This window comes from Parasteatoda tepidariorum, chromosome 11 (genome assembly GCF_982258835.1).
Source record: "Parasteatoda tepidariorum strain Cologne lab strain chromosome 11, Ptep-v5.0, whole genome shotgun sequence".
NCBI classification, from domain to species: Eukaryota; Metazoa; Arthropoda; class Arachnida; order Araneae; family Theridiidae; genus Parasteatoda; species Parasteatoda tepidariorum.
The window spans coordinates 37,208,145-37,232,123 of NC_141765.1; the positions used below are offsets into that span (position 1 = coordinate 37,208,145).

A 23,979-nucleotide genomic window follows, 5' to 3' on the forward strand; every position below is an offset into this window, starting at 1 on the left:
TTTAACATATTCCAGTATTTTTTTTTCCATTACTTGAATACTAAATGAAACTTAAACTTTAATTACATTTATTTTATCTATGTTAAGTAGAAAAAACAGAACCAAGTTTTGGCAGAGTTTCCTTTTTTCGTACTAAATAATTATATTTTTGAATAAGTGAAGACAGCAATCTAAAAGTCCTTATAGTAGTTTTATGGCAAATTTTATTTTAAACAAAGACTGTATACGTTGGAAAATCAGGCTCTTTGCAAGCTAATCCTGAGCTACATTTGAATGATCATAACTCAAACGGGCCATTTTTAAAAAAATCTGAAAATTTGTCTAAATGTTGTTGGAAGGAAAGTGTGTGATAAACTGGGAATACTAAGATATTGTGTGTTTGCATTGTTTATTTTTCACATTTTTATAAGCCACGTTTGGCCCTATACTCACCGAGGAACCACTTAAAAAAATTTTGAATATGTTTTTAGAAAAGGTCAAAGCAATTATTATTTTTCTTAAATTTCTTTAGATTAATGAAAAAATTTTGAAAATATTTATCCCCATTATTTATTGTCATCCTGTATAAAAAATTTTAAAAAAGCAAAAAAAATTCATCTCTGTGGAATAGAAACAAGGATTATTTGTTTGCACTAAGTAACTCGTGTGATTTGCAACACAGAATTTTTCTACTTGAACTACTTGATTTATTCTGGTAACAAGCAAAAAAAAAAAAAAAAAAAGGTGAAAACATGAGGAAGATTTGATGACTTATTATTTTATTATAACAGCGCACTTCAATAGCTTTAAAAATAAATATTTTTTTATTTGTGCTTTTTTAAAAATTTCTCTCTTACTTAAAAATTAATTGTATGAAAAGAAAAAACTTAAAAATAGTGAAAGAGTTTTGATTTTGATCAAAAGATCATAAAACAGGTAAAAAATATGGAAGTCTTTTGCCAGAATCAGAAAAGCTAACAAGTATCAGCATTTCATTTTTGAAAAGAATTAAAAAAATTTGTATTGGCATTGGGGTTGCCACTCAAATCTGGAAACAAAATTCCCTGTATTTTCCCTGTACATGTTATACACAATATATTAAGAGGAAACAACAATTACTGTGCTCTTGTGTGAGCTATATAGGGCTAACTATATTTATTAGTTTTAATCGGTGGGAAAACAGCTGAACGTACTTAAATAATGCTATGATAAATGAAATAGTTTAGTATAGCTGAAAAATCATCCTTAAACATCCCATAGATTACGCTTTGAGTGGTCACCATTTTTTAAAAGACAAAAATAAGAAACAAAATTCCCTGTATTTTCCCAGTTTCTAAAGAAAAACTCAAAATTCCCTGCATTTTCCCTGTTATTTTTAAATTCCCTGTATTTTCCAGGTTTTCCCTGTTCTCCCAGTGGAGTGGCAACCCTGTTGAAAATCCTGTATAAAAATATTTGGAAATGAAGTGGTATTTTATACTGAGGCTATAATAAAAGAAATTTTACATTATACAAGACTTGATAATTGTTAAATATTAAAAATTTCTAAATGCATTGCTTATCACTTAACAATATTTACTGGAACAAAAGTTAAATATCAACTTACAATGTACAGTATGAATAGGAGAATGTTTACTGGAATCCACAGAGTTTATATCTGATTCTAAAGAATGAAGGGTAATATTTAATTCATTTTGATGCCACTTCCTGGATGAATTGTGTTTTACATGAACTGCTGATTCCCAATCTTTAGCACTCTCCCAAAGTAATAATCGTATCCACACAGTAAGATTGGTAGCCAGTAAATGCATAAACGCTAAGTTTCTAACACACCCAAAAATATTCCATATTTCCTACATAAATAATGATAAAATTAGAAATAAAGATGAAACAAAGAATTTTTAATTTTACATTTGTCCAAAAATTGAAATGAATGCAGAAAAAAAAAGCATTTTTCGTAATACAGCATTATAAAAAAAAAACCTAAGAGTTATTCCAACTATTCTTTAATGCAGATAAAAACAGTTCACTCATAAAAATGCAGTACAAGTTGGATAGAAAGGAATTAGTAAAATAATACTAAACAACAAATAAATCAGCATTACAAAAAAATCTTATAGGAATTAAAACAGTTTTAATAAATGTAAAAAAATTACTTATATTTTTTTCCTAGTAAGAAGTAGAATTTTTTATATATCATAATTTGATATATCTAGAATATTATAATTAATAGTAGGTATAAAATTGTAATTTAATAGCTATAAAGATAACAAAATAAGGATAAATAAAAAAAGTTTTATAAAAAAAGAAACTTTCTTGAGATAAAATTTCTTTTTCATAAAAAAAGAAATTTTAACTCTTCTTTTCAAGCACATTCAATCATTTTTAAGAAATTATTTAGATTAAAACATTTTTTAAATGTTTTTTTATCATTTTAAAACTAAGTTAAAGTAAAGTACAGAGATAAAACAATTTAAACTGGTGCGCATATATATAAGCAAAGTTTGCACTAATTATTTGAAAATTAATGATAGTAAATTCATTGATGTTAGCTAAACAATGAAGAAATGCTTTGTTATACCAAAACAATTGCTTCTCTGTTTAATGTGAGATTACGTTTGATTTTTCACTTTATATAAACCTAAGCATTAAGTAAACCCTCCTTTATTTTCCAAATCAACACTAGTTGTAATGGTAGTAGACTATATAAACAAAATCCTTTATAATATTATAGCAATAAAATTATGCAATACATGTAAAAATAGTTAACCATACAATGCGTCCTAACTAAATAAATCGGCCTTCATTCTTTACCATAACTGGACAGAAAAAGAACATCAAATAAAGAAAAGGGAAAAAAATCAAAATGGAGACACTTCTAATTATAGCTAATAAATCTGTCATGTTTATATATGACTTGAAATATATGATGTTATGTATTTATTTATCAAACCCTCGAGAATATTTGAATCAATATTATCCAAAGTTCAAATTATGACAGCTCCTTAATTCTACCACAAACTGAAACTGCTTTTTGATGTATACAGTCCTACTGAAGACAACTCTCTCTCATTTTCTTAGGGATATCCCCATAGGCCAGGTAAAAGGTCAGTTTCAATAGTTCAGGTAGGCCATTCATGACATGCACCTTATATGCAAAAACCAACACTTAGAAGATTTAACAATGTAATTGGAGGCATTATCCTACTGGAAAATCTAACTTTGGCTACCAATGTTCTCCATAAATAGAAATAAATTGATTTCTAGTATTTTTTTATTATCAGCAGCCAAAATGCAGTCTGAGGAAGAGGCTTGGCTATATTTACTAACATACCTAAGTATTACCCACACAATTAATGAACCTACACATTACTGTATAACAGTAAAGAAAATTTATTTTTTCATGTCATTGTAATAGCACACAAAACTATCTGGGTTATCTTAAGTCTTTTACCTGAAAGTTAATATTTTTTCTTAAAAATATATTTTCTTTTTAAAATATTTAATTATAATAATTTTATGTAAGAACATTTTGTTACTATGTTAATTGTAACAAAATAAATAATTATTTGGATTAAGATTTGTAAAATAAGCAGCTGCAATTAAAAAAAATTTTAAAACTTAGGAATACTGATTATGTGACACAAGAAGTAATTTTACTTGTTTTCAATATATAATGACAACCATATATTATGTAACAATTGAAATTTTAAATGGTTTCTTTTGAATATTTTGTATTTTTAAAAACTTCATAAATGTTAAGATTGATATCTGGCAACATCTAATTTTTTAACTTTTTTTCCTCAATTTTATCTATATTTTTTTATTACTTTTGACATCATGTCAAGCAAAAGCTTATAAAATGTATACCTCAAGCGAAAAATATATTTTTTCTACAACTGAATACTAATTATCATCATATAAAGCAAAAAAAAAAAAAAAAAAAAGAATTTTTAAAAATGTACTTAAAATTGCAAAAACTTTCAAGCAAATTGGATTTTTAAAGAAAAAATATTACTCACTTTTAGGTCATAAATGAAACTGCATTATGCATTATAACTTCTGTAACTACAATTTCAGATTTTTAACCAGTTTTTGATGGCAAAAATGTAATAGTGCTTAGCATTAAAACATGTTAAGAATCAACTTTTTTTTATCAGTGTTATAAATTTGTAGATTTTGCTTTCAATTATAATTCTTTGAATTTTCTTTAACCTTTTATTTTATTTATTTATTGCAGCCCAGCTTGTATACTATGCAACACAGTTTGAAAACAGATCTAGGCAGAGAAGAGAAGAAACATATAAAACTGCAGCTCAGCTCCATATTTCAGAAGTCAACACTATAAGTGTCTTGATTATTATGAAAGCATCCTAATCATTTTAATGTTTTTATTCTTAAAATAACAATATTTTTTTCAAGACACTTTCTATGATATATATTTTATTTAAATTATTTCTCATTGTTCAAACAAATAAATTTTATCAGTTTCTAATAATATAACTAAAATGAAATTTTATAGTTTATGAGTAAAGGTTTAAAAAAATGCTAAAGAAGGCTCTTGATAGTATTTCTTTTTAAATGTTTTAGTAGTATATAAGGTCAAAAGTTAAATAAAGAAAAAATGGTAGAAAATTTATTAATTAAGCTTTGTTTCTCATTCCAAATAAACTATTTACAAAACGAATAAAACTGATTCAAAGTTTCATTCTTTTATTTTAATAATAAAACATTATGTGTACATATTTTTTATTATTAAAATAAAAGAATTAATATAATATTAACATATTTCTCCAAAGACTACATTTTTACATCAAACTGTTCCTTAATATTGTTCCCATGTAGTTACAAGTTTTCAAAATTTTCATAAGATAACAGCACAATACACAGAAAAATCTTATTGCTTATCTTAGAAATCATAGAATTTTCTCTCCTAGAAAAGGCTGTCCTAGATAACTTAAAAGTGTGATTTATCATTGTTACCCTAAGCTTTTGATTTTTGTCAATTCATTTTTAAAAAGACAAACAATTTTAATAATGCAAATCCCTCAAAAATAACATTTCATTGCACTTATTACAGAACCTGTTAAAACTAAGATTCATTATCTTTTATAAATAAAGACAGAATAATTTTTACTAGTATTCATATTTTTTATTAATAACTAGTAATAGTTTACGAAATTGATTAGGGTGGTTCCCGTTTACATAATTTCATTTTAGTTTACAAAAAGAAAAAATGTATAGTTTTCTTTAGGGGACAGAATAATCAAAATTCTTCAATATTTGGTAGTATAAGAGGACTAAATCTACTTTTTTGGTTTAAATATTTCAGTGAGCATGCAATTATCAAAGTTATATTTAATAAAAAAATCACACTAATAAAGAATGAAATTAGTAATTCTTCACCATGATTTAAAAGTCAAAATGTCAGTTTCTGATAACTTAAACCTAATAGAAGCAACAAAAAATATGACTTAAGGGAAATCTTAGTTTCTGACTTTATTGTTATTACTTGACGGTCAACTTCAGTTTTTTCCTTTAAAACAATAGTAATAATCCTTTTTGTCAGAGACTTCATGAATTAATATCATTTAAAAATATTTCTTTTTCTTTTACCATGGTAGAAACAGTATTCGGTGGAATTCATACTTTAACGCTATATCTTTCTCTTTCATGGTAAAATTTCTGTTCACATCATTAATAGAATAATTTAATAGAAGAATTATTTAACTGCTAAGGAAAGTTTTAATGAAATAATTTAATCTGGAAAAGAAAAAGTTTTTTATCTTTTGCTAAGACTTTTTCCATGATAAGAAATAATTTCATACAAACTCTAGAGAAAATGATAAAGACAAAGAAGTTCATCCAGAATTTGGTGGACTTAAAATGCAATCCTCTGGAATACATTTGCAGTATTGATGAGGACAATGAAACCAATATGGGCAAAAGAACACAACGGTTTCATGGGTAATATTTCTTTCTCCCATACTGACTCAACCTGGTTTGAACAGTTAAGTCTATTGTAAATAGATTACAAAAAGAAAGAACAAGAAGTTGTTACCTCTTTGGATCAAATAAAAGATAAAAAGGTCAGGCTCATAAAAAAAAAATTAAGCTACATTAATATTTCAGTAAATAGCTATAGTTCAGTAAATAGTTATAACAAATTGACTATATTTTATAACTAGTATAGAATTAAAATAGAAAGCTGAGAAAAATTATAATGACTTACTTTTGAGTTTAATAGAAAAAATGCTATCTGAAGGCCATTAAAAATAAAACGCAAAATAGTTTGAGTTGTGCTAGCCAGGTATAAACAAGTAATAGGAGACATAAATATAGTTAGCGCCTCTAATCCATTTGAAATAAGCACCACTAAGCCAAACACTAAAAAGAAAATAAATAAATAAATAAATAAAAAAAGAATGACAAGAGAAGCTTAGTGCACTATTATTTACTTAAAAAAATAATAATAAAAAATTTTAAAAAATAATAAAAAACTAAAAATAAAACTTCACTTTATTTTAAGTAAACATAAACAACAAAATAATTTTATCAAAAAATTATTTTATTTATCACTTTCATGAACTGTAAGCTATTTTAATTTTTATAGTTCATGGCATCCAAGATATATAAATTAGAACTTGTTCATATTTATTGAAAAGAAATAATAAATAATCTCAATAAGAACATATTACTCTTCAAATAAGTAAAAATAAGAATTCTGTTTAAAAGAAACAACTTAAAATGCATCTTCAATTTGATTTGCACCATTTTTAATGAAATTTTCATCAGAAATACCAACGATTATTAAAATTAATGGGGTTGCAATGAAAACATACAACACTCAAACTTTACACTCACAGAAATTTGAAATTATAAGCTTTGAAAACATAGATTTTTTACACCTTTTTAATAAATGCAATAATATTTTAACACAAGTAAATTTAAAAATAAATAAAAAACATAATACATATATTAGTTTTGAGATATTTCCAATTTCTAATACTAGTGATACAGTGACCACCATTAATAAAATCACTAGATTATAAAATCGCAATTTTTTGAAATCTGCAAGAACAGATTTCTACAGTACTATTCAGATCACTCACATTATAAAAACATACAGAAACTATTCTTTAATAAAATCATGATTGCCATTTTATAAAGGTAGAGAAATTGTTTCGGTAAAGATTTGTTTTCAACAGTAAAAAATGCATACTTTTTCTCATATGAATGCTTAGAATTTACTTTCTATCATGTGTAGAAAGATATGTTGTGGATAAAGTCTGTTTGCCAACCAAGAACAAAAGAAACAAAGCTACAGGTGTAGATCACACTTCTTGATCAAATCAAAGGGTTAAATTAGTAAATAAATAATGAAAAAGGAAGGGGTAGTTCGAAAGAATCCAAAAGAGAACTTCTTATTGAATGCCCATGAACATTCAATGTCAGTGATCATTACTCACTCATTGACTATAACAGTTAAGAAAGATTGAACCAGCCAAAACAGGGTGGAAAAAGAATGCAAATGCAAGAAACAAAAACTAAAGAATAAATTAAATTTCTTACATATTCAATGAAATAAGCCATACAACTAACAAATATCCATTATGCAGATGATTTTATAAAATTAACAAAAATGGAGCTAGAATATTTATGAATTATGATTAATTTTAAACTTTTTACCTGTTCATGATCCATTATAGTTCAACTATGAATAAAGGTTGCAGGTTGATATACTTTTACATTTGTTTGCTAGCACCATATCTAAATAGCAAAATTTGAGTGCAATAAGTGAATTCAAAATGTAATAAAATTTTTATGAACCTTGAGGTAGATAATATTGAAAATCATAAGAACTTTTATAAACTTTAAAATGATGCTGATTCTTTAATTTCAAATTCTGCTAATTTATATTCACGTAAATATTTTAAGACTTTTCTGTTAAATACTGCTCATGTTTAATGAAACTGTATGCCAAATGGAATTGAAGTAGTTAACATGAAATATAAATTTAGTAATTTAGCTTTTGGTATATTTATAAAGTTTAACTATTTATAAAATCAAATGATTTCAGAGTGAAAGTGATTTTAATAAATGGTGGTCACTGTAATGTTTTTTAGGAGAAGATTGACAAAAAAAAAATGGGAAATTAAACTAACATATGCTTTTTTATTTTATTAAGTTCATCTTAAGGATACATTACTGTATAAATAAAAATTTGTGGCAAATAGTCACATACAAAGAAATAAGAATTTCTGTAAAAAGAATAACAAAATAGTGAAAAGAAACTTATAAAATAAAAATAAAAAATCTGTATTAAAGTTTCACAATATATAAATTCAAAAGTCTGCAGAAATTTTTACCGAACATTAAATTTTATCACAAAATATTACAAAAAACTACTGATTTTAAATAATCATAACATAATTATTATTTTTTTAAAATTGTACAAACATTTTAATACTTACTATAAATCCCAACTTTAAAACATTGATCAATATTTGATTTTTTAACTTCTCCTACTAACTTTTTAGACAAGTATTGAGGCATTTTCACTAAATCTCTTATGTTTACACGAAAACATTTCTCATGAAGTTTGTTAGCAAATGCTCCAATAAGCAGAAGTATCCCAATACTTAGAAGATAGAGAAAAAGATAATCCTGCAATATACATATGAATTATAAAAACATAAAAATAAAATGAATGTACTAAGCAAAACTGAACATTATATAACATTTAATAATAAATATTAACTTGTTCAACAAACATACTTTTCCCCATGTCATTCAATAGGAAATAAGAGAATTGGAAGAAAATTCCTGTACTTAATGCTTTGAAGATTTAAAAAGAAATTTATATTGATCTAAGCTTTCAGCGACCCTGTTTACCTGGATTTTCAACAGAAGGCATATTTTAAAAATATATAGAGTAAAGCAAAATTTATTTTATTAACAATGACAAAATACTACTATTTTGTTTTGGTAAAAGATTCAAAAGCAAAAAATTGTTTCAGCTTTAACCTATCAGACAAAAACAAAAAATAAATAATGAAAAAATTTTTGACAAGGTTACATCAAAAATTAATTTTAATCAGCTAACATGGAAAAATTGTGAATAGTTTCAGAAATACACCTAAAAACTTTTGTGATTAATTAAGAAGTATCTCATAGATACAATTTGAATAATAATAAGCAAAACAAATAATAATAATGAAGAAAATTCAGTTCTATGAATCTTTTTATTTTGAATTTTTACCTTGCTCTAATATAAAAAGGTTAAGAGATGACTATATAAATTAGATAAATGCAAAATTCAAAGAATAATTAATAAATATTGATTCCCTTTGGTGTCTAAATACATGAAGTTAACTCAGGATGATGTAAGAAATTCACATTTCAATGCTTTTCCTCCATAGCACACAAAAAATTGTCAACTAACCAAAAATAATAAAATTGTAAACTAATTTAAACTAATTAATTACATATAGGCAGTAATTCCCAATTAACTAAATGTTAGCATTTTCAGTAAATCACTGTACAAGCTACACAACAGTGCAAAAAATTAAAGGGCAGTCAGCCCAGCTTAAAAGAAAATTATTGCTTTTAACCGAGTGTATTACAATAAGTAGGTCATTGAATTATAAGGGGAGTGTATTAGTCAATCTCAAATACTATTTTTCTTCGAAATTTTATTTTAAAATGTATGCAATACATAGTCAGTAATAAAGTCATAAGTTTTTAAGTTTTGAGTGAATAAAGACATTTTAATGATCAATAAACAATTATAATTATTAAGTGTCAGAATCGCAAAATATAAATGACATGTAAGTTTACATAAAAATAAATCAGTACTCTACTAATGAAAAGTATACTATTATTTCCCTCCAAAGAATGCTAACTGAAGACTGTTTACCCACATTTAACTGATCATTTCTCTGTTTCTTACCTTCCTACATTCTAAATGAAGTGTATCAAAGAGAGGTAAACTCTTCTTGGTTTAATATATAATTGCTAACAAGATTTGATTAATTTTTAAAGAACCTCCCTGAAACTTATCTAAAGCAGGAAATGGATTCCCTATTATATTATTAACATTCACTTCAATAGAAAGTCCCCATTGAAGTAGCACCTATTGTATTCTTATCTTCTTAACTCATCTCTTATTCTCCTCTTCTTAGCTCATCTCTAATTCCCATCTTCCATTTTGGCTGATGAAACATTTTTTAAAGAATTTTTCTTTTCACTTCTTTATGCAATTAAACAAAGACTGGTAACTATAAATAATTATTTAAATGAGGAGATTTAACATTGGTTTCTTATAAAATAATTTGGTTCCACTAAATTTCATTCATATAAACTGATTATTTGATTATCTGATATGCAATAAGTGGGGATGACTGTATCATGAAACACACTGTACTTTCATTTTTATCACTGTACTAAGTATACAATAAACTATGACTATATTTACTTAGTTATATTCATAAATAATAAGTATATTTAAATGGTGATTTGCTTGAATTTAAATCAAACTGCCTGTAAAAAAAGAAGTAGATAGTAAAAATTTTTAAATCAGGAATAGCTTGTATGTTGACAAGTCAGTTCTTAATAAGTGTGTCATGTATTCAAAAAATAGTCTCAGAAACATCAAATCCAACTACTCAGAAAACAGTAATTTAAAATAAATATTTTAATTAAATAAACTAAGTGTAAAAAAAGAAAACATTGAAAAAAAATACTTATTTCAGATTCATTGAATACAACTGATTGTAAATAAAAAAGTAAATTACTAGTCTTTCTTTTTTATTTAAACAAACAGTGTAACTTTGCACACATTACAGGTATATGCACCACAATTTTTGGCATACTTAAATAAAGCAAGATTTAATTTGTGCAGCATTTATTCTGCAGCATAATTCTAATATTCAAGTATATTTTAAAGAATAAATAAATATATTTGAAATAAATTATAAAAAGAAACATGAGTACTAAAATTAATTATACTAAAATTATTTAAAATAATTCTTACATTGCTTAGTTGTGAAATACTTAGAGTAGATGGCAAATAAGTCAATTTAAATGATAATAAATGAGATAAAATGAATTAAGTTGAAGAGTAAAAAATAAAAATTATCAAAATTAACTGCATTAGAATAATAAACAATATACTCAAAAAACAGTATTCATAAAATGTTTAGTTTTTGAAAATTTTAATGTTTCATACACAAGATATATGTCATCAGACCTATCAAATTTAATGAAAGGAATCACAAGTTAAAGATAATTCTTTGTAAATTAATTCATTTTCTTGGTCTAGGTAAAAAAAGTAATAAATAAATACACGAAAAATTTTTTAAAAATCTTTAAAGAAACATACTTTGATTCATAGTTCAGCTTACCATAAAAATGAGAAATTAATTATATATCAACTTCTAAAATCTAAGCTTAAGTTCAGTCCTGCCAACCTTAGAAATTTAAAAAGCCTGACTCTTTTTGCAACCCAGACATAGTATAATAAGCAAAACAATTATAAGTAAATTCACACATTCTTCAAAAATTTAATTAACTTTATTACCCTCTAAAAATAACAAATTATGAAAATGAGTAACAGTCTCAGTGGTTTTGTTGCTTGTAACTTGATAATTCTTTCCACCGTGAGGAGTAAATAAAAATTTGAATTGAATAACATTTTGAATTATTCAGGCTCAATTTAAAATTAAAATTCTAAGTACAGTAGAGAACCATTTATCCCGTATCCAAATAACCGGGAAGAATTTTGCTTGCTTTTCCCGCTATTTTAAAGTACTATAAGGATTATAAAAAAAGCAGAAATTTGACTCATCTTTAAAGTTGAGTAGAGAGAAAGGGGGGAATTCTTCTCCTCACTTGCCCAGAGGAACTTCAATTCTTCCCCTGACCTTGAAGATCATTAGATCATTGACCATGAAGATCATTAAATTTGCAAATGTTTTTATCCTTTTAAATGTTATTTTTCTACCATTTTTTTTTAATTTAAGAGATCTATTTGTTTTTTCCCGATTTTTAAATATGTTTAACTTTTGCCTTGTAATTTAGGTTTGATAAAACATTGAATAACGGCACTTTTGGCCAATCCAGAAAATTCAGACATCCGGGATAGCGATGGTCCCGAGCATCCCGGTTAATTGGTTCTCTACTGTACAATACGGTTCATATCACCCACTTCCTCTTATTTGAAAAAACTACTTCGACTATTCTACTGTTGATTCACAACTTTAAAGGCTCATTTGCTCTTCAGGAAAGTATAAAGGGATTGCCCCTGGATGCTTTCTTGAAAGAGCAAAGCAGCTTTTCTCCATGTAATTGAATGAAAAAAAAGATTCAAAGATATGCAGATACATACCATTTTAGCTAAAGTGTAATTTTAAAAAAAAACTACTCACATGAATATAAAACAATGCAAGACGTTCATGAAGCAATTCAGAAAATATAGCAATTGAAGTAACCACAACAAGTAATGTAGCATAAAATCCACTTAAAGTATGCAATATATTATCACTTGAGCTGTAAAACAATTCACAAACAATAAAAATTAATTTTCCAATATATAAAATATCAGAGTAGGACAAAGAAAATCACGTAAAAATATGTATTCTTCATTTCAAAAATAAATAAATAAATTTTAAAAAAATAATAAAATAAAACACATTTTTAAGTTTGTTTTATGCAACTCAACAATATTGCATGAATTTAAAATTTACTATACAGTAAAACCTTCGAACAACAGTCCGTTACAGGGCTGTGACTGGGATTAAAAGATGGTTCACTGTTCAGAGGCTTTGCATAATGTAAATTTTATAGAAGACATTTGGTACCATAAAACATATGGTCATTCTTTGGAGGTTACTGTTATTTAGAGATCGTAATTACTGTACTGTTTACTGTACCAACACGTAATCAGTTAAAAATTCATTGAACTATAAGCTTCACTATGTTCATTCTTGAATAGAGTGAGTGAGTAGATACAATTAAATTTTTCGTACTTTTTAATTTTTGTTCTTGAGTCTAAAATGCGCAGGCATTACTTACATACCTTATTTTAATATTAAACAAATGGTTTAGAATTGATCATATTCCGTTATTGATAAGACCTATAAAAAATTTATTAACCTATAAATTTTGTACATGAGTTATCAAAGTAGCAGTGTTTATATATATATATATAAGTTCAAAATGTAGAGAAAACAAGGGGAAAATTACAGAATAAGGAAAAATGGGGGAAAAAAGAATAATAATAATAAAAATAACAAAAAACCAGAAAAAAAATGGATGTGCGCTACGTAATATTATACCTTGGTATTATACCAAGGTATAATACCATCCATTTTCAGGACCATTCTTGGTAACTAACAAATTAAACACACTTCTGTAATGCAGCAAGAATGCACTTTAATACAAAACTCCCTTGGTTACGCTTAGCTCAATTTACGCTTTTGTTTTCATTTTTTTGCAATCTGGCAATTTCGTTACGAAAATATTTTAAATCATTCTTGAAAAATTTCCCGCTCACGTAAGTTCATTTGAATTCGCTGCTCGCTTTATAGATTTCATTTCATGTTTTACTCTGTTTTTTCCTTATATTTCATTTTCTGTTTTTACGTGATATTTTTATTTCTTGTGTTCTATTTTATTTCTTGTAATTCTTTTGTAGAATTTCTTGAGTGCTTCTCACACTATTGTATTGATATATTTTGCTTTGGCTATATTGATGCAATATTAGAAAGCACTCTTTTTAGCGGATATAATCCTGTGAGCTGATGAAAAGATTATATCTTTTATATTCCGGATTTTTTAAAATATTTTAATTTTTTGTCCTTTTTTTCCGGTTTTTTGTTATTTTTATTATTATTTTTCTTTTTCTTTCTTCCCTTTTTTCATTGTTCTGTAATTTTTCCCTTGTTTTCTCTACATTTTGAACTTATTTTATGAGTTCTATTTACTTGCAGTTATGTGCAATAAATAAAAGTTATTGTTTTTCTTAATTTTCTTCATGTTTTTTTGTTTTTGTTTATTATGCTATATATATATATACCCACACTTGCAAAGTCTTTGGTCAAACTCAATATTATAAATGGTTGATTGGAAATGTAATAAATAATGTATAATTTATTCCTAAACATTATATGCTTATCAATCAGAAAACAAAGTTAGCTCTTTGAAAGTCACTTTAAATCAAATGCAATTTTCATATTAGTCAGGTATTTGTTTTTCGTGAAGCGATTTCTTTTACATCTAAGTATTGGATGAAAATATAATTGAAGGATACAATTTTAACAAATAAGCATAAGTTTTGCATATTTATTTACGGAAATCGTGATTTTAACTTTAATTTATTATTGACATTCATTTTTGAAGAATTAGTTCTTACAAAACTCGAATTATATTAAAAAAACAAATATTCAACTGAACTGAGTTCAAAGATTTAAACAAATTTAATTCAAAGAAGATAAAATTTTCCATTAAATTGCCAGAAAAGTAAAAATTCGGAAATCAAGTGTAATATATATATGTTGGCTAGACTAAATAAAACGTAAATCATTTCTACAAAAAAAAAAAAAAAACGCATAGAAAGGTTAAAATGTCCTTCACGCGTTGACCAAAAACTTTTGCACGCTAGTGTGTATGTATATATAAATATAAAACAATATTTGTAGCAAATTTTGCCTACTTTCGATTAAAAATAAGAAGTTGATCATTTACTTTCACAACTTTTAATAATTCTAAAAAAAAGTGTGACTGCTAGATTACCTTAATAAGAAAAAAAATTAAATAATACAAAAATTTTAAAATGCAAAAATTATATTAAGTGCATAAAAGCTTCAAAGCAACAAAATATTTTTGAAAAATCCAAAAACTAAATACATTTATGAAAAATGAAAGAAAATCAAATTGCAAATTATAGCAGATAAATAGTAATACTGTGTAGGATATTCCACAACAAGTCTTTTTTTAAATCTGTCAATGGATATTGGAGAAAATTGAACAGAAATCTTCAGTTTCTTCTAATTTACCTAAGCAGCTATATATATATATATATATATATAATTCAATGACATATTAGCCCTTTAGTTTCAAGAACAATATTTCATGTGAAAAGAATCATATTCTGTAAAGTAAATTAATATTTTTTGAAATTATACCAGTACCTGGTTATAGCCAACCTGTAATGATATCACCAAGTACATATAAATATAGATTAACAAATAAATACTCATTTTTTTAAACTGAAATATTTATTCATAACATTACACAAGTAAAATTACCTTCCTACATTGATTATCTTAGAGGGATTTATAGATTCAGGAACACAAGTAAGTTTAAATAAAACATTTTTTTAACTTTTAGTAAACTGAGTTAGCTGATCAGATTTAAGAACAAAACATGAAATTTTGAGGATGCTTTTCTTCCTGGCCAGAGGTTTCCTGGGTCAATCCTGTACACATGAAACACTGAATACACTTATCCTATATTTTCACCAGTAGCTTAGCTTTTTGTACTATTCGGTCATGTTTGACAGATGGTTATGTCTTTATCCAACAATCCCATTTTAAAAACTAAGAATACTTTATACATGGCACAAAACCTGTTAGAAATGCCAAAATGCCATGTCCTAGTTTTACCCACCTAAGCAACACCTCCTACACAAAAGGTACAATAATTTAAACATAGGATATACTATAATCAGGTAATATCAGGTAATACAGACATAGGTAATATAACCAGGTAATATAATATTCTGTGAATGACTCAAAGCCAATTTCCATGATTGCTAAACACTTTTTTTATAATGATTAATCTTAACAATTTAAAGTTTATAAAGTTACTTACAAAGATGAGTGAACAGTTTCATGATCATCTGATGTTTCCGGATTTGTAGCCTCATCAGACAAATTAAAGTGGCATGGTTCATTCTCTTTTAATCCATTTAGTTTTATGCAGCAGACACTTTCATCCTTAATATCAATACTGGGAGGTAGATCACCAAGTTCAACTTTGCCAGAATACATTTTTGAATTTATTCTACAGTCAAAAAAGCAAATTATTAAAATATATATATATATAATTTACATGATTTATTTGTAAAATAAAAAATACATAAATTACAATTATTATACATTAAATAATTATTTTAATGCATTTACAAATACTAATTTCTCAACCGTTGTTGAAATGTCTGCAATTTTACCCAATTCTTAGCAGAGAAATATCTCTTGCAGCACAGTAGTGAAAAGTGAGATTAAAAGATTTTGATTTGAAAAGTGAGATTTTGGATTTCAAAATCACTAATCTAACTTTTAGCAAATAGCTTTTAATAACAAGTCGAAAAATAGTTTCTTCACTCCCAAACTAAAGTAGTCCCTATCTGAAGCAAATTTTATAAGCATAATAGTTGTAAGAAAAATTTCAAAACTAAATTTATTTATATTGATTTGATAGAATTTTGGAAATCTATTAAAAATGAAAGTACAGTTTTGCTCATTTTGGACTTTATACCTGTAAGAAGCTAGGATTTAGCTGTTGCTCTAAACTCAGAGAAAAATGCAGAATCTTTAACGGTTGCTCGAAAGAGAGATGAAAATATTGCTTTAAAAAAACAGTGCAAGTAGCTATGTTGAGCTTTATTCCTTGATTTGAAAAATTATGCAACGAGCATGAAGATCGTTCTTGGGATTAAAAGAATTTATAATTGTTTTGAGTATGAAAGATAATTGATATATTTCCTAATATTATAAATACTTATTATCAAGAGTGAACAAAGAATTTACAGGGTCTAGGATAAATTTTTTACAGGCCTTTTCCCAAAAATATGAAAATTCCAATTTTCATATTTTGTAAGCTTTTTCAAAAATACTTTTCAAACTATGTTCTTTACTTTGATTGTTGGAATAAAATTTTTTAATTATATATTAAAGTATTAATCAATATTTTCTCGTACTTATTTTAGCTAAAAACTAAATGTTTGCTGATTTATATACAGTCACAAATATAGTGAACTTTCAGGGGACCGAAATTTCGGTTCACTATAACCGGGAGTTCAGTATATCCGTTACTCAGGCAATTTAACTAATGGTTCCCAAACTCCTCGCTTTTATTACACATTATTCAAATAAATGACTGAAAAATATTATATAGAAGCAAAAAATGTGTTATTTTTTATTACTCTTCTTCTTACGTACAAAAAAAAAATTAGTAATCTTTAGCTGATGAGCAATCCTCAACATCAGATATGGAAACACTTCCCGAATCTCAGATCCTGAGTTTCTGTTATTCAGCTTTATAAACCTGTCTAATCTGCCATTCGATCACATAAAAGTAGTCTCACAAAATGGCACAGCAAATTCGTCAACATATGCCCAGATACTGGAAGATTTTGGCCTCTTCGAATGCTGAACCACTTCAGTAATGCTTCTTCAACATCCTTGTGATCTGCTTTTCTCAACTTTTTTCTGTCACCTAAATTTTTTTCATGAGCAGAAATTGTTAATTGCCTTTTTTTTTCATATATTACAAACTGTAGATTTGAATAGTTTATATTCTCCGTAAATATCAGCTTGATTACATCCATTTTCAATTTTTCTGATTATGCCCATTTTAACATCAATGGAGAACGCTTTATGTTTACTGCTTGCCATAGTTAAATTTGAGACACTTGTCTACAGGCTTTTTTTTAACTGAACTGAGAGCAAAAAGGAGATGAAATAAGGGCCTTATCTACATAGATCAGTGTCCAACCCTTTGACTAATAATTAATAATTACTCATTCCCTCTGACAGAAAATGTATATTGATCCCACTGACACCTTACAGGTGTATCATCTGCCTGAGTTAGAAATATCTGCTTGGTTCATTTAGGGATGGGAAAGTGAGATAAAAGAAGCAAACAAGAAAAAATGCTTATCGCTACATTCCCCTCTATAGATGGTCTTAAAAATCGGTATATGTATTTATTTCGAAGTAGAAATTTTAAAATTATTGCAAAAAAATGAAGAAAAAAATCAGTCGAAGACAGAAAAAAGTTCATTATATCCAACTTCATCACTTTTTTGGTTCACTATATCCACAAAAAATAACATTATACGTGTATAGCAAGGCACGGGACTGAAAATTTCGTTCACAATATCCGGGAGTTCACTATAAACCGTGTTCACTATAGCGGGGTTTGACAGTATTTATTAATATGTATTAAATGTAAAGACTTCGTTCAATAAAATTATTAAACATTGTCAAGATATTTAAATATTTATGAAGAAAAACTAATATGCAATGAAATAGAAGCATTTCATGAGTTTCAAAGAATGCACCAACAGCCAGGGCCCCATGCCTGTTGTCCCTGCCATCTCTCCCTTTATTATGGTTGCTTATCAACTGTAATTATTAATGCACTGCAGACAAATATATGAGTAACGGTACCTTAACTTCGAAAAGTTTAGAAATCTATGTTTTATATCAGAAATTCTATTCACTCTCATACAGGGTTTGAAAAAACCCGGGGATTTTTGAAAAAACCCAACCCACCTGGGTTTTATTGAAAAAACCCGGGGAAAATTGGGTTTTATTTGAAAAAACCCGGGGGAAATTGGGTTTTTTCATTTAGTGCTCATAAATTTTACTGTGAAAATATTTTTATTTATTAAATAGAGTTGTACAAGTAAACACTAAAATTTCATCTGACTTTTACCTGTAATAAAATTAAACTGGAATAAATATTTAATGGTCTTCCATGTTTTTATAATACGATTAACAGAAAGTGAAATTAAAATTACGTATAATTATAAAGAGTATCAGTTATTTGCCCCTTTTTTCAAATATTTAGATAAATATATGCATCTTTAGATACATTTTAACTTTATAGTTTCAAAAGACAAATTAATCTTAAAATTATAAAAAAAGCATATATAAAAAGTTATAGCTTATTTTTTTAAAATCAGAAAATAAAACTTTAAATTTGTTTATTGTTGTTTAATGTATCACTTAATAGAAATTTTTTTTTGTTTGCTTTCATTATTTTAAACATGATTAAAAGAAACAAAATAAATTGTATTCAAATGAAATCTTAAAAATAATATTTAAAAAACCTTAAAAGTAATATTTTAATTTTTAACTGTTTTTTAATTGTGATAAACTTTCTCCAAATAGTTAAAAATTGTCAGCAGATGTTAAGAGTTAACTTAAAAAAAAAGGTCCAATTTTTTCCTTTATTATTATTATCATACAACAGATTCAAAGGGTCTACATTTCTCTCTTAGATGGTGATACACTTTTACGAGTTTTGTAGCTTTATCTATTCCTAATCTATTTCGAAGTTTACTCTGCACCAAACCGAAACTTGAAAAGTGTCTTTCGATAGAGACAGAGGATGCTGGTGCTGAGTTCAAATAAAAAAGAATTGACAGAAATTTTGTGGAAGCTAGGAATTTTATTTATTTACTTATTTTTTTGCCATAATTTACCACTATTTTTTGCACTCAAGCATCATTGATTTTGGAAAGTATTCAGGATCGGAAATTTTGAATGCCATAACACGTGGCAGAAATTCTGGATGATGCTTAGAAAGACAGTTTTCTGCTAATTGGTCTTGTTCATCATTTAAAAATTGTCTCTTGTTTCGGGATCCAGGACGCATATGCTAATAAATGATGTGGCTGAACAGCCTGATTGAATCTTTTTACAAAATGTTTATGGGGTTCTAATTCATCACACGATAGTAAGTTAATTCATATTTCAACAGCTTCTGAAATTGAAATGTTTTCTGATTGAAGCTTTTTTAAAGCTTAAGAAACAATTGATACCTGTTTTTCCCAATTGATAGTTTATTGGTAAAGCCCAACATTATTTAATATTTTTGACATATTATTATTAGATTCATTTTGATGTTCAAGAACAATCCCTTCATATATATGGTAATTATTGGCAAAAGTTTTTACGTGCTCATAATATGAATTTCACCTAGTGTCATTGGGTCATCAAGCAGTTTTTTTCATTTGCCCATCCATGTGCTTGATGCACATTTCTAAAATATTTGTTAACTTCAACGATGTGTCCAATGATAGTACAATGATAGTCCAATGATAGTGGAGCTACTTCTTTTTTAATCAAATTTTAAAAAAACCAATTTGTAAAAAAACATCAAGTGGGTTTTTTCAAAGTGGGCTCACTTGGGGAACCCTGGTTATATGTATTTCATATTAAATTTAAATAGCGCATTATCACTACCTATTTGAATCTTCTTTATTGTTAAGTGCATTATGTTTCATAATTTTTTAAATTAGGAACTATAAAATATAAATGCAGTAATATAAAAGGAACAAGTTTATTAATCTTTTTGTTTTCACACACATTTATTTACTATATTTATTAAACATATGGATATTACCTATTATAAAATTATAATCTGTAAATATTTATAATCAGTAAAAACTAAAATTTCATCTGACTTGAGTTAAATAAAAAACTGAAATAAATATTTAATGGTCTTACATGTTTTTATAATAAAGTTAATAGAAAGTGAAATTAAAACTACGAATAATTATAAAGAGTATCAGTTACTTGTCCCATTTGTTTTCAAATAATTAACCCTAGGAAAATGATTTCATTTTTAGATAAATAATTTTAAAAAGTTCTCTTATAAAAAGTTTTAGATTTTTTTTTTTAAAGCCAGAAAATAAAACTGTTCAAATTTGTTAATGTATCACTTGGAAAAAAAAGAAAAAAAAAATTCTTTTCAATTTTTTTAAACATATGAATTAATAATAATAACCTGTTTATTAATATATAAAGCATGCAACTATATTTGAAAAATTGATCTTTTCAGAGTATATTATTTAAATTTTTATTTGATTTAATATTATTAAAATATAACTTTTTGAAAAAACCCACTTGAAGTTTTCAATAGTAGATACCTACTATAAAATTACATGAAGATTCCAGTTTCTTTTACTTTACTGATATTAAAAACTTAATCATATAAATCATGACAAATTTATGCTGCACTATAAATTATATAAAAGTAAATGCAAAACAATAAGTTTTAGTAAAAAAAAAATTTTTTTTTTTGAAAAAACCCACTTATCGTTCCAAGTGGGTTTTTTCAAGGTGGGCCCGCCCAATAAAACCCGGGCGGGTTTTTTCAAAGTGGGCCCACTTGGCGAACCCTGCTCTCATAGAACTTTTGACAGCTAAATTGTAATTAGTATACTGAATTAATAATTTTAAACTTCAAGTTATTATGTACATTACCAGGTAAGTTTGAAATCTGGCAATCTATAGAATACCTAGGATATTGTATACAATGCCTAAAACTATGGGAAGTGTATGAAGCAGTGTTCTCCCTTAACGTTTTTAGAAGGGCGATCCGTCCCACTTACCCTTGATCACTATAAATGCGTCCTCATTGCTCTTTTGTAAAAATAAACTGTCATCCCATAAAAACACTGTTACTTTATTTTTTCAGGAAAAGGTTGATTTCTTAACTTTCATTTATTATTAATTTGTTTTGATGAAAAGTCACTTCTGATTTATTTAGTGACTGATTATTATTTAACTTTAGTTTGATTCCTTCATTTTAGTAAGATTTTCCTTATGTTGTCTAGTTATTTTTTTAATTGGGGAGGGAGATATTAACGAATTTTTTAGTGGTTTTAAATTTTACCATTATATATTTTAAATAAATTCCTTTTACTTAAAAATGCTCCTTTAAATTTTTATTTTCTCATAATTTTTAGCTTAAATTACAGAAAATGCTTTAAAGTTGTTCATCAATTAATAATTTTTACAGCGTACTTTTTTCAACAAAATTTATACACATAGATTGTCTTTTAGCTTGTCTTCAATTATTTTTCAAAAGCTCCAAATTTTTCTGTTATTTTGATAATGAATGAGAATTACTTTGAGAAATATACACATAAAACATTATAAGAAGGTAATCTAAAAATTGCAGATTAAACTCAGTTATTACGTAATATTACATATTTTGATAAATTTTAACAGTGGTGAGTATCCACTATCCTCTTTTATTCCTAGGGAGAGCTGTGTATAATTCAATTTTTATTTTAGACATTTCCCAGTCATTCTATGGAATGTCAAATGAAAAACCAGCAAAATATGAAATTCATATTTTGCTGATAATTCAATGAATTTGCTGGTAATTAAATTTTTGCAGACGTAATTCAAAATGTCATTCAGGTCTACCATGTTAATTATAATTTCTTACTTTCTGTCAGAAAACATTGTTTCCTTTAATAAGAAAGGAATAAATTTAGTTTCATACAACTTTCATTTTTCTTCACGTATTTTAAATTAATATTTTTTAATGGCTCTCTCATTATTTTTTTACAATAACATTTGTATCCTTAAGGAATTCAAGTTATTTATATAGTAGCCTTATCAAAACCTTTTTATTGTTGGTGCAGTTTTGGAATATATTTCGTATTAAAATGAAAAATTTGTTTCGAAAACATTTGAATTCTATAAAAAAATCGTTTATTTATAACAAAGAGAGAAGGAAGAAAAATTTCTATTTTTCTTTAAAGATGAAAACAGCTTAAAAGTTTCAACCTGAATTAAGTTTCATCCTCAGAACAACTTGGAGCGGGCTGCAAAAGTTCCATGTCACCTAATTTATTCATTTTCTGGTGCAAACGTAAAAAGGTTAAGTAGTGCAGTTTGGGGAAATAGAGTCCATGTTTTGGTGAAGAAGGTAAATAACTAAGAAATACAGCTACGAAGATTTATTTTTCTTCGATAAATATATCATAAAAGTTTACAAAATAAGCATTATTTAGAAGTTCTAATTTCGTTGAATTCTAGCATCTATTATTAAAAGTTAATGTCATTATTACAAGTAATACATAAATATAAATAATAAAATGATTGTAAGGTAACTCTTATTATTAAATTACATTTAAAACATCAATCAAAATTCGACATTAAGTTAAACAAATTAATAAAATATATTAACAAATTTGAAGTTACTTTATTAACTTAGCTACATTTTTAACAACTTTTTTTTTTAAACATGTACACATTTATCAATAAATTCCTCAGTCAGTAAGTAAAAACCCGTAAGTCGGAATTATCAATGCAAGAATACAATTCAAAATAAATATTACTGGTATGCATAATATAAAATTAGTAAACTGAGAGACAAGTTATATAAAGAATGATAAATTATTAAATTTACATGGTTGAAGATAAAAAAAAAACACTTAAAGAAACTCATCAACTAAGAAAACATCATGAGCACTTTTCTCGATTTGATAATTATAGAAAATTAATCTGTCAATAGTATAAAAATTCTTAGGAGAATAAACACAAACAAAAACACTATTCTCTTGCGGTTTTGGTTTTCTTCAAACTTCAGTTCAATCAAGCTTGTTTAAAATATTAACTTGCAGCTTAGCAGATAGCATAGTCCATTAAATGGAGGTGTTTAAATTGACGTCACTTCCTTTTCTTAGCAACTGAAAATTCATCAATGATCAATCAGTTGCCTGTAACGACCAATGGATGGATGTAAACAAAAGCAAATCTCGAGATCCGTACCTTCACGTCTTCTGAAAGTTTACAGCTGCTTACTGCAGTTTGTTGTGTGAGGCGATATTTTCAAACAGATAATTTGGTTTTGAATTAAAAAAAATAATATTATAATTTCAGAACTTAAAATTGCTGCATAGTCATAAAATCATGTGTTTCTCATAACGATACTTACAGTAATTGAAGCGAGTCTCTATAAATTTAAGCATTGGAAAACAACAAGATTTAATACAATAAAACTGAAGTTATTTATTAAACTATTTGATAATTGTGATGAATTTTGAATATAATATTTTAAATAATACTACATGTATAGTTAATCTTTCTTCTGGTTAATTGAACTTTTGATTCATATCATGACAAATCCAAAATATTATGTAGTAGCAAAAAATGTGTTAATTTTTATTACTCTGCGCCTTGCGTG

The 23,979-nt window shown here is 26.2% G+C and overlaps 1 protein-coding gene and 1 long non-coding RNA gene across 3 annotated transcripts in view; one reads left to right on the top strand and one right to left on the bottom strand.

Annotated features, from left to right (window-relative positions):
- LOC139427066 (uncharacterized) overlaps nucleotides 1–4,356 on the top strand; it is a 72,186-nt gene extending 67,830 nt beyond the window's left edge. The window contains exon 3 of the long non-coding RNA XR_011638227.2: nucleotides 4,220–4,356. This is a non-coding gene — a long non-coding RNA (uncharacterized LOC139427066). The remainder of the gene's footprint in view (nucleotides 1–4,219) is intronic.
- LOC107443761 (proton channel OtopLc) overlaps nucleotides 1–23,376 on the bottom strand; it is a 31,753-nt gene extending 8,377 nt beyond the window's left edge. Inside the window, exons 1-6 of one of the 2 annotated variants that reach the window (XM_016057725.4) lie at nucleotides 23,203–23,376; nucleotides 15,853–16,044; nucleotides 12,408–12,528; nucleotides 8,454–8,646; nucleotides 6,212–6,366; nucleotides 1,586–1,832 (exon numbers count right to left, since the gene is read on the bottom strand). In XM_016057725.4, coding sequence (XP_015913211.2) covers nucleotides 1,586–1,832; nucleotides 6,212–6,366; nucleotides 8,454–8,646; nucleotides 12,408–12,528; nucleotides 15,853–16,031 — 895 coding nt within the window. In that variant the 5' untranslated portion in view covers nucleotides 16,032–16,044; nucleotides 23,203–23,376. Of the gene's footprint in view, nucleotides 1–1,585; nucleotides 1,833–6,211; nucleotides 6,367–8,453; nucleotides 8,647–12,407; nucleotides 12,529–15,852; nucleotides 16,045–22,577; nucleotides 22,769–23,202 lie in introns of those variants that run through there. The other variant, XM_016057726.4, reaches the window with a different exon arrangement.
- Nucleotides 23,377–23,979: the final 603 nt, after the last annotated feature.